At 38.3% G+C, this 12712-nt stretch overlaps 1 protein-coding gene across 1 annotated transcript in view; it reads left to right on the top strand.

Annotated features, from left to right (window-relative positions):
* Atg2 (Autophagy-related 2) overlaps positions 1–12712 on the top strand; it is a 412975-nt gene that overhangs the window by 222164 nt on the left and 178099 nt on the right. Inside the window, exons 20-21 of the mRNA XM_067136531.2 lie at positions 3252–3427; positions 3835–3985. Of these exons, the coding sequence (XP_066992632.2) occupies positions 3252–3427; positions 3835–3985 (327 nt within the window). The remainder of the gene's footprint in view (positions 1–3251; positions 3428–3834; positions 3986–12712) is intronic.

Raw genomic sequence — 12712 nt, 5'->3', positions numbered from 1 at the left:
TCCTCCTTCACCTGACGAGAGAATAAATGAAAATAGCCCTGAAATAACAAAAAGTGAAGTTGTACATGCCGTAAAACTTCAAAAAAATGGTAAAGCAACTGGACCTGACGGTGTGTACGCTGAAGTTCTCAAATTACACATAATAAACTTCATATTAGAGCCCGTATTGTCAAAGTATCAACTTGTGAAAATTTGGATTATATAATTCCACCTTTACAATACTGCAAGTGTCTTTATTAAAAAGACTACATTAAATTACATTCGTGATACATGTTTCGTCCTCTTATGGGACATCTTCAGTCACAAATACAAAACATTAAAAATAAGGCGAGGACACGTTGAATTGAGTAGATAAAAGTCTTAGTATCATGTGACGCGGCATGGTGGCGTCTTGTCAATCATCAATATTAAAATGGTGCGGCGTGAACATGATGTGAAACATGAAGTCCAATAAAATCATAAGTTTGAACAACATTTTTAACTTATGATTTTATTGGACTTCATGTTTCACATCATGTTCACGCCGCACCATTTTAATATTGATGATTGACAAGACGCCACCACGCCGCGTCACATGATACTAAGACTTTTTATCTACTCAATTCAACGTGTCCTCGCCTTATTTTTAATGTTTTGTATTTGTGACTGAAGATGTCCCATAAGAGGACGAAACATGTATCATGAATGTAATTTAATGTAGTCTTTTTAATAAAGACACTTGCAGTATTGTAAAGGTGGAATTATATAATCCAAATTTTCACAAGTTGAAGTTCTCAAAGTAATAACAGAACAGGAATCTACCGGCCTCAATATCTTAACATCATTATTCAATCAAATATATGTATCAGGAGAAATACCATCAGACTGGCTGAAATTAACCTTCACACCACTACCAAAGAAGCCTAACTCGTCTCAGTGCGATGATTGTCGTATGATAAGTTTGATCTGTCACGTGCTCAAAATATTCTTGCGAATCATTCACACTAGAATATACAAAAAATGTGAATCCCACATGGATCAGAATCAGTTCAGTTTCCGAAATGGCGTTGGTACATGTGAGGCACTCTTCTTTTAAATGTGTTGTTACAGGGGTGCAGAGATATGAATGTTGATGTCTATGCCTGTTTTATAGACTATAAAAAAGCTTTTGATTGTGTCAGGCACATTAAGCTGATAGAGATTCTGAGATCAACAGGTATTGACTCCGGTGACTTACGTATAATCAGTTTGCAAATGTCAAAACTGATCAAGGAACTTCAGAAACTGCTTCGATCAGGAAGGGCGTCCGCCAGGGTTGTGTACTGTCACCTCTGTTGTTTAACATTTACTCAGAGGCAATCTTTAAAGAAACATTGGAAGACTATGGTGGGATCAAAATTAACGGGAAAATCATCAACATCAGATATGCAGATAATACTGTTGTCATAGCTGATGACATGCCTGCCCTTCAGTGCATGACAAACTCCTTAGTTCAGCACAGTGAAGAGTTTGGATTATATGTTAACCCCTCAAAAACGAAACTGATGGTGTTCTCTAAGAAGACAATTCGGACAAATCTCACAATAAAAAATAGTTGAGCAAGTGTCTTTTCTCAAATATCTGGGTACCATCTAACCATGTAACTCCAAACGGGAGATAATATCTAGAATTGAGCAGGCCAGGAAACGATTCATTACCATGAAGAAATTCTTTGTGAGGTCAGATCTCAGTCTCCAACTACAAATTCATATGATCTGCTGCTATATATTTTCTGTTCTCCTATATGGATGTGAAAGCTGGACTCTGGATCCAATCATAGAAAAACGTATTGATGCCTTCAAAATGTTCCTGTATCGCTGTCTCTTGTGGATATCCTGGGTAATGAAAATCTCAAATGCCGAGGTCCTTCGTCGGATGAAAAAGCAAAAAGAACTACTGCTCACCATAAAACAGAGGAAAACGCAATATCTAGGACATATCATGAGAGGTGAAAGGTATCAGTTATTACAGCTTATTATCGAAGGGAAGATACAGGGGAAGAGATCTGTTGGGAGAAGAAGAAATTCATGGCTGAAAGACCTTCGAAGATGGCACTGCTGTACTTCAGAAATGTCATTCCATTCTGCACTGTCAAGATCAGAGATAGTTACGTGGATCGCCAGCCTCCGCTCGGAGACGGCGTCTTAAGAAGAAGAAGAAGAAGAAGTAATATTTCTAATACAGTGTCCTGCTACCCATCTGAGGTAATGCATTTCACTTCCTTGTAATTTGCTTTTGCAGAAGGATTATTTCTTAGTTCCAGGCAACAATGTTGGTTGGAAGATAATCTTGTATATTCTTATCATTGCCTTTTCAGTTATTTTTCTCTTTCCATCTATGGACCTGCTAAGCTGGTAGTACAGTTGGTTTGCTTTTTTAACTCTAATTTATAATTCTGCCTTTTAATCAGATGTGACTGAAATTCCCAGATTCTCAAACAGGACAGCAGATTTGAGTATCTGGAAATAATAAAAAATCAATATATAAAAGATTACAATTGAGCATACTTTTTGCATATATGTACCTATTGGTCATTAGGCCATAAGAGAACTGTTTACTTTGCGTTTCATTGCTTTGCTTTATTTTATGTATATTCAGTACCATATAGGTACTTAAGATTCATGCTGGGCTAGGTAATTCAGGCAGTAGAGCTCTGGCCTTCTGAGTTCATTTTGGCAGGTTCGATCCTGGCTCAGTCCAGTGGTATTTGAAGCCACTCATATCCATAGATTTACCGGCACATTAAAGAACTCCTGCGGAACGAAATGCTGGCACCTGAGTGTCTCTGAAAACCATAAAAGTAGTTGTGAGATGTAAAACCAATAACTTTATTATTATTTACCATTCATAAATTTCCTATTGTTTGAGTTCCAAGTAAATGCTCAGGTAAGAAAGCCAACTGGAGCAAAATATTTACTGAATGTGTAAATAGATGGAGAACAGTGACTTACCGTGTAACCTAGCACCATATCTCTCTTGTACGTGGTATCTACCCATGTGCGCTACGTAGTAAATCACTGCTCTCCGTCCATTTCCTTTACGTATATGTGTTCCAAATAAAGGAAAGAAACAAACAGGTGCAAATCAAGGCAGAAAGATAGGAACATCAAAATGAACACGTAGCCTGTCATGTTTTTCTTGTTATGTGTTCTTTTCGGTGTTCCTATCTTTCTATGTAGACTTGAGTTCCAAGTAAGTTATGTTCATGTACATTGGGTCCTTTCCTCCTGCAGATTCTGATTCAGACTCTGAAGACACAGAAGGTGTATACTATTCAGTTTATGAGCACCGCCAGCGACACAAACGGAGGCAGCAACAGCTGGAAGGGAAAAGTACTACAGGCCAGAGCAATCTTACAGTCACACTCTCTGTGGGTCAGGGGGTGCTGAGTGTGTATGCTCCTGTCAGGGTGAGTTTCCTCTTTCTCTACCAGAGTTGTTCTGCGCCCATAAGTTTGAATACAAGGATATCAAAGATATCAATTAATTCTCAACCAGTACCAGAATCTTGAATGCAAAGGTATCAAAGCCATCTATGAATTCTGATCCAGTACTAGAAAATCTAATAATTGACTATCTTGGGTATGGTTTTGTTCAGCTTGTTGATGGATATATGTATAGATTATGACTTCATTCTATTTATGCTATTTAAACCTGTAATCATTTCAAGAAGAATTTGTCTTTGTAATACAAATTATTTGGAATTGAGCAAATGGTATGTCTTAACTTTTGCAAAGATAGATATTTTGTGGATGCATTTTTCTTAATGTGAATTTCTTGAGTGCAGTTGCCATGTGCTGATTTTTATTTTCTTCAGGATTCTGGAGGAAATGTTATTCCTGGTCAACATGGAGAGTTATATATTGAGCTGGAAGAGGGCAACATGTTCTCCGTGTCAGGCTACAAAGGAAAATCAGGACTGGGCTTTATCTGTCTGCAGGTCAACCGTGCTGCCTTTTACCACAACGGTACTAACTCTAAAATAGTTTGCTGTTAAAATACCTAATTTACTTGCAAATAAGACCTCATCACATATAAGATTTGGAAAAAAAAGTCACTTGCATAAAGGACCCTTGTAATTATATATATTAGGCCTGTATTCCCTTGATTTCGCTTAGTGGGTCTTCTATTGAGTAACTTTTACTGGACATTGATTGAAAGGAAAAAAAACTGCTGATAATTCAGTTTCAATACTCCACACGATCCACATTAATTACAGTAGAAGTCTGATATAGCGAGTACATCATATAACGAGAACCCTGCTATAACAAGAACTGTTGTCTGGCCCTTCAAAATGCTATACAGTGGAACCTCGATTCTCCGTTTTTGGAGGGACCACGAAAAAAACCGTACAACGCGGGAAAACGGAAAATCCGGGAACGAATGAACCATCAACAATTTGCCTAAACATCACAAATATGAAATATGTATGGTATACTTATAATCTTACAAACACCCGTAAACCAAACCAAACTACAGCCCCGTGGGCCTTCCACCTACCAAGCGACCGCCCTCGGTCTGAAGGCCTGCTGATTACGAAGTGACGCATGGTCAGTGTGACGAATCCTCTCGGCCGTTATTCCTGGCTCTCTAGACTGGGGACACCATATCACCATCAGATAGCTCCTCAATTAAAGGTACCTTAATCGTAGAATGACTGAACCTGGAAGCAGCCCTCATATCCAGGTAAAAATGCCTGACCTGGCCAGTAATCGAACCCGCGCACCCCTCGTAAGAGGCAGGCAAGTTAGACCGCGGGGCTGGCTTCAAACGTTTATTATCGGTACGCGACTTAAAAATCTCGAAACTTTACATTCGGTTTTACCGGGGAAACTTCATTTATTTCATCTGAAAACTTCGTCATATTCCTTTGCAAACTTCTTTCAGTTCAGCAACTTTGATCAGCCAAACTCTTCGAAAAATCTAATACCCATTACGCCAAGCCAAACAACAATCGACCACAAGTAGTTTTTAATTCTCTAATCTAATGAAATAAAGCACGTTAGATACAAAAGCATCCAACATGATGGCAAAATCCGTTTTTTTTTTTTTTTAAATCATCCATTATAATTTGGTCACCAGTATACTGTTCCTAGTCAGTTTATGGAAATCTTGCACCGCGTAAATTAGGCCTACATCGACTTTTAAAGGTTATGTTGAACTCGAGAATATGGTTTCGAAAGTATCAATCCTGAAGTTCTCGAATGCATTATATTTAGTTCTGCCCGTCACTAATCACAGTCAAATTGGAAAGAGAAAAATATCATTAACACTTCCGAAATTACGATTATTCGTGACCTTGAGCTCAGCTGGAAAGCGTCCTCATTGTACAAGTCGGTACAAGTGCGAAATTATACAAAATTTTTAAATGGAACGTGCGCAAATAAAACGACTGCGGCTTTTATAACATTTTAACACAAAAGCATGAAATTCCCAGTCTTATATTAGGACGAAAACAGTAATAGGCAATCCCAAATCCTCCCGTGGCTTTTTGTATGTAAGGTGCAACATCTGTTCTGGTCTCGATAACAATCGTATACGATAATATTAAGATGCTAAAGAAAGAGCAGTTTGATTCTTGCCTGAAAGCCCGGTGACTATACAGTGCCCTAAGGGAAATGCCAAAAACCTGTTCGGCGATACCCTCGAAAAAGTAAAAATATTAAACATCTAACCCTGGATATAATGTAGACGTTTTTGCAAGTACAAACATTTGACAAAACTTGTTGCGTCTTCCAATTGTCGTGGGCACTCTCTGCTTTACGATTTCCGAGGATTCCCTAAACAATACTACCCGAATGCGATGCAAAAATGATCCCTTATGCAAGTTCACCGCCGATTGCTTTTCCAGTACAGTACTTCTTCAAATTACCGCAGTGACGCGACGTCAACACCAAGATCCTTAAGTATGCCGTAGCCGTCCTTTCGTAAGATACAGTTCCTTGAAAAACGCGTGATAAGAGGATTTAGCTTTAACGGGACTGAAATTTCTGGACGGTTGATCCGGGAAATCGTTTCTTCGAGGAACGGATAATGCGGGATTTTTACAACGTGATTTAATTAGGATACTCGCGGGTCCACGTAATTTTAACGAATAATATGGGAAAACGTAGTTTCCGGGAACGTATAATCGAAGTTCTGCTGTATTAAACTGTGTATTATCCTTCGGTTACAGCAAGAGTCCTATCACTGACACATCCGTTATTACAAGCGATTAAGCATGCATGATTTTTCCATTACCGATATTTATGCACCCCAGCGATTATATGGCATGCGATCGATCACCTTCGGTATCATTTCCTAGCTATGTCCACTAGCGAGTTCTCTCGTCGACATTCGAAGGCAATGTTGGAGTCGATTAGTAATAACCATCGACTGCTGTTCCATAAAGAAAGTTCAAAATGAAAGAGAACATGTTTTCGTAATAAATGCATAAATAACATGTCCGATTAACAGTTGTTAACTAGTTAAAAGTAAAGGCTGACTAAACAATTGCTTAATTTTAATGCTAAATACTGCAATTTAGAAAGAATGGGATACACCTCAAGATATAGCAGAGTGCATAATTGATTTCAGAGGTTAGTTTATATTTTCTCCCGTCTGGTTAAATTACAGAAAGTCTATTAGCATGTAAATTTATAGCAAGAAGGTTATCATTTCTCTACTGGCACTTGAAGTATGTTTTCATTATATGTATACAGTAAAACCACGTTAATTCGAAGTCGTTGGGACTCAAAAATCGGACTTCGAATTATGTGATTTAGAATTAACCGCCAATTCACAATTCAGAAGTACCAACCCTTGCCGCGTAACGAAATATTCTAAGGCCCGTTACTGCATGCAGTTAACTTTGATTCACAGTTTATACCTTTCAAATGCCATGAAAAAAGAACTATTTCCAAAATGTATCCAAAAGGGTGCATTTACAGTATTCAAATAATGCACTTGCATATCTCACTGGCAAATATAACCTAACACAACTTAAGAAAGAAAAAAAAGCACGATTCAAAGACGAGGAGAAATCCATGCTGGCTCCCATGTGGAAGTGCTTTATTCATTGGAGTACTATACTGTATGCATTTTAGATGCCTTGTATTTACACAGAAAGTACCCGATGCCCTTAAAATCAAACTTTCCTACGACTATCCTTGTACGATTTCCCGCCATGGCACTTCTCTCGTACTTCAGAAATGTAAACACTTGCCTCGTCACACAGTATTCTAAGACCCATTAATACATGCAATCACCTCGATTCACAGTTTAAACCTTTCCAATGCCATGGAAAAACTATTTCCGAAATGTATCCAACAAGGTGCATTTACAATGTTCAAATAATGCACTTGGATAAATCACTGACGAACATAACCTCATGCAACGAAAGAAAAAAGAATCACACAATTCAAAGACGAGGATAAATTATGCTGGTTCCCCTGTGCAAATGCATTATTTTTTGGGTATCTGTACTGTTTGCATTTTTAAATGCTTTGTACTGGGATGGAAAGTGCCCGACGCCCTTAAAACATTGTAGCTTATCGAACTTTTCTATGACGAGGGGATAAAGTTTCTCGCTTCCATGTGCATTGCAATTGCAACGCACTACAATGACCCCCATCCCTCACACTGTACGATTTCCCGGCTGGCACTTTCTCCTTTAAAACCACAAGACCGTTTGGGCTCGCATTAAAATAAAGCAATGCAGTTTCATCGGCAATGACAGTATTGTTCGGTGCCTACGAATTTATTATATGAGCCACGCTTTTTCGTCAACTGTCGTCATCGCCAGTGTTCGCGCATTCTGTTTTCCCTCACACTGCCTGTTGCGTGATAATACGGTGTTCATTAAAAGGTTGAATACAAAAGAATTCCGATTTCATTCAACTTGGCAATCATGAAGCGCACTGTAGACCCACCAAAGTGAGTGTAAGTGCGAAAAGCTACCCCTCCACGTTACGGAACACGCGTTCTATTATGACGCGGATAAATTTCGAGTTGAAATTACTCTGTACCATACTATTGTTTTAAAATGTAAAGGCACTTTCGAATTAAAAGTCTGAATTTCGGTAATGGGGCCGACATTGTACTTCGAATTACGAATTATCCGTATTTCGAATTAAACAATTTAAATAACATGCAAAACTGTATCTCATGTTTCCGGGAACGAGAGCTTCTTCGAATTACGTGGGATTTTGAATTAACCGATTTCGAATTATCGAGGTTCTACTGTACTAGTACGGTTAAGTTTCAATAGGTGACTGAATGAGAAAACTGGAATGTTTGGCACAAAATGCGATCGATCATCTTCGGTACGGTATAGTTGTCTCGTGTACATTTGCAAGCTCTCTCGTCAACATTCAAAAACGATATTAGAGTTGATTAGTAATGTCCGTCAGCAGCTGTTCTCTAAAGAAAATTCGAAATAAAAGAGAATAACATGCTTTCATAATAAATACGTAAATAACGTGGCCGATAGCAGTTGTTAACTCGTTAAAAATAAAGGCTGAAGTAAACGATCTCTTAATTTTATTGTTGACAATAAACGACCGCCTCTTTATTATACATCGCTAGCTGTGGCAACTGGTTGTACAGTGCCTCTGTGTAACGTCACTGCATCTCGAGAAATAGTGAAGAGAGAATGACGTTCTCTTAGCCTCTACAAAAACGTTTCTCAAATCTGCAGAATGGCATCAAAACATGCGAGCCTTCGAATTCTTAGAAAAACCGACTACTCATTGGTAGTGTTATAACGCGTCTACTCTTCCTGATGCTTAGTAAAATTACGTTTTATAGACAGCAGGAATATTTTTGTGATGGATAGTTGTATTGTGAAGATACGTGGAACAGGTATAGCCGGCAAATTTTAAACGGGTTCTCGTTGATATTATGATGCCAATTTTAAGTTAATGGTTATTAAACACACGGAAATGTAGAATAATTGTACAGCCGCGAGAAGATACGTTATAGGCCTAACTAAAGCCAAAATTTGGCGTTAGCGTGAAGACAAAGTTAGCTAACAAATGCGTACTGTACAAGAAATGCATTCAATGATCTGCAACAAGGACGTTTTAAAGAAGTCGAAGATGAAACTGTGAGGTATATGCACGAAAAACACAAGGGCGGGATGGGCATACCATGGCGCAATAAACTTGTTCGTTGACCTTCAACGTCCGCGATTAGGCCTATACATCACTAGCCGCTGAAACTGGCCGAACTCGGCAAGCGAGAAGTGCGTGTAGCGGTAGCCGGTTATATCTGACGCTGCGTAAAAGTAACACTTTTATAGACAGCAAGAATATTTTCCTGATGGATCGTCGTATTGTAGAGATGCATGGAATAGGTATTGCCGGCAAAGTTTCAACGGGTTCTCTTCGGTATTATGATGCCAATTATAAGTTAATGGTCATTAAATTCGCGGAAATAAAGAATAATTGTGCAGCCGCAAAAAAATATGGCACAAGGAAAGCTAATGTTCGGCGTCTAAAAATGCATACTGTACAACAAAGGCATTCATACAATTTTACAAAGGACTTTCTAAGCCTGATTTAAATTTTTTGAAGCAAAAAATGGGGGTCGTCTTGGATTCGGAGAAGTAAGGTATTATATATTTTTTTCAGAATGAAATTAAACATACACTTTCATGTAGTATTGGATTTCGAAAAATAACAAACACGTAAGCCGTAGTGTGGACATCATTCATGGAAACATAAGTTTTGAGCAAACTGATTGCTGTTTCATATCGATTTTAATGTATATGTGGGTTTACTGACTTTTATACAAAAATCGGGTATAACGACAATCTGATATAGCGAGTGAATTTTTCGCTGTTGTGAATTCTCGCTATAATGGACTTCTGCTGTACCACAAAATATTGTGAGAGTACTCTCCTGCTGTTTCCATGCTATGTACATGACAGTAGGCTAACATAACGTAACATAACAAGTACATTTCTGGGTGCGTGCTGAAAGGCTGAGTCAGAGAACACTTGCTGGTAGAACAAGCTCTCTGTCCCAAGCCATATTCATAGCTTTCAGTGCTGTCTTTGTCAATACACTTATCATGTAGCATGGTTGCCAACAACATCAGGCATGTGGAAAGTGACCTTCAGTCAAATTTGTGTATTACTGGTAATAAACATGAAAGTTTTTCTGCGAGTTGTAAATCAAATGTTCTTATGTTTGCTGATTATAATGGTGTGCTGGCTGCCAGCCATAAATTCACTCAACGAAATATAATAAGATATCTGTGAAATCAGAAAGAAAAACTAATGATTGTAAAACAGAATATCAGATCTTTCCGCGGGCCCAAAGCGGATCAGTATTTAGAAGTGGATAAGGAAGTGTTGGTTTGGGTGCAGGAAGCCAGAAACAATAGCAACAGTGTGTCTCATGAAATGAAGGCGTGTGAAATTGGAAAGCATAAAGGAATTGGTGGAAATGAGTTTAAAGCAGTGCACTTCATGTGAAGAAACCACCTTAGTTTATGTGTGTCACTGTGTCTACAAATGCAGGAAGAATACTGTACATGGATAAAGTAATAGCACTTCATTGATTTGTGTCTCTACATCAGGATGAACATCACTATCTCCTATTGTAGCTAGGAAATGCGATCAGACTCCAATTTATTTTGATATGCCATGGTGCTCAACAATTAAAGCTAAAGGAGCTTCCTGTGTAGTTGTGAAAACTATGGGGTCTGAAAAATGGTAGTGTATGGTATTGCTTGCAATTACATCATATGGTAGGAAACTTCCTATGTACACTGTCTTCTAAAGGAAAACCTTGTACAAAGGCAACTTTCCCAAAGGGATTGTTGTTCATGTTCAAAATAAAGGGTGGATGGTGGCAGATTTGATGACAGACTGGTTGGATACAGTGTGGGATCGCTGCCCCGGACCCTTGCTGGAGGAAAAATCACTGCTGGTGCTAGACAGTTTTCATGGTCACTTCGTCAACGCTGTAAAAAACAAGTTGCTTTGAATGAACAGCCACACTGCAATTGTTCCTGGAGGGTTAACTTCCATCCTTCAGCTATTGGATATGTCTGTGAGCAAGTTATTCAGAGATAACATGAGGATATTTTCATGTACGGCAACTGGAAACAGGAAAATTAGGAAAAATTAAAAATATGCCCATTAAAACCGTGCACAAGTGGGTAATTTGAGTCTGGGGGCATATCACACTACAAATTCTTGAGTGAAGTTTCAAAAAAATTGGAATTTCATATCCACTGGATGGATTGTAAGGTGATGTAGTATGGGAAACAGATGATTCTATTGGCAACCTGGAAGGCAATTACAGGGTGACAAATGAAACATAACAACAGGTAGATTCAATTCATTTTGTATGTTTCTCTTCTAATAATAGTGTAAGAAACAAATTTTAAGTTAAAATGTAGAATATCTTCAACGCTATGTTTTGTTTATTTCAGATTCTGAACTTATACATTCAATTAGGCTGCAGTTAACCCAAACCACAAGTGCGGCAGATTTATGTCACAAAAAATATGAATGTATAAAGGGTCTATTTTTAACTCAGATAATAAATTTACTGTTCTGCAATATATTTTTGAGATGGTTGTACTTTTATTGTTTAATTTATGTTTTGATAACCTACTAATTTTTGATATATGCACTGATAAGACCCTCCTCAGTTTTTGGCATTAAAAAGCAAATAAAAAACGGATCTTAGATGTGAGTAAATACGGTAATATTGTGTTGAAGTTTGATTAATTGCTCCTATTTTCATACCCCCCATCACATATATTACTCTTTTACCATAAATATTGGGCATATGAGTCTAAACCCTCATGAAACTGTGACAGAGAAATTTGGATTTTTGACATTCAGCCACAGCTAACACAGGATGGCTGAAAAGAAAGGAAACTTTTAGAATGGAGTTTAATGGAAGAGAATACATACTTTATAAATATTTATTTATGTACAAAGAATGCCATAGTTGAACTTCAGACTGATAATTTATTTCTTGAAGGTTTACTTGCTTCCACAAGTCCTTTTAGTTCCGGGACTGTCTGAGTACATGTTCAGCTCGCCTGGTGCAGGTCTTTCTATTTGACACCCATGGGTGACCTGTGCTTCTGACTGTGGGGTGATGGTAATAATGAGGTAAGGAGAGAGTGAAACCCAGTTCAGCATGTAACCTACTCGTGTCAAATAACACCAAGGGGTCTGCTCAAAGCTTTACGTCTCCATCCGACGGACGAATCACCATCAACAGTGTCATTTGCTGTCACTCTGTATGAACACTGCAAAGAGGTTTGGAATTGCATCCAGGCTCTTAGCACACACTCTAGTGATTAGAAGTTGTATACCACCACCTCTCCTACCCTGCCGGCCAACGTTCTGGTAGTGAAAATTTTTTCAACCAACAGGTCTCAAACTAGCTAACCACTTGTCAGACCATTGTAGACTTGACGCCTTAATGATCATGGCTACCAGGCAGATTTCTTGAAGATAACATCAGATAGATGACCACCTTATCTGTGCTGACATTCACGCGGTCTTGTGGGGACATTGAGCATGACTTGACATCTCAACAGAAATCCTGGTCGTTTTCTCTCGTATTCTCTTTTTTCAGTTCTTCCATCATAGTAAGACGAGTATTACCAACATTCCCGGCTCTAAAAGTCATACTATAAAGAGAGAAAGAAAAAATGAAAATCACCTTCAGAAAGCCTTGAAT

This window comes from Anabrus simplex, chromosome 1, assembly GCF_040414725.1.
Source record: "Anabrus simplex isolate iqAnaSimp1 chromosome 1, ASM4041472v1, whole genome shotgun sequence".
In the NCBI taxonomy this organism is placed as follows: domain Eukaryota; kingdom Metazoa; phylum Arthropoda; class Insecta; order Orthoptera; family Tettigoniidae; genus Anabrus; species Anabrus simplex.
The sequence above is the reverse complement of the archived record's forward strand: the minus strand, read 5'-3'. Positions and strand labels throughout refer to the sequence as shown.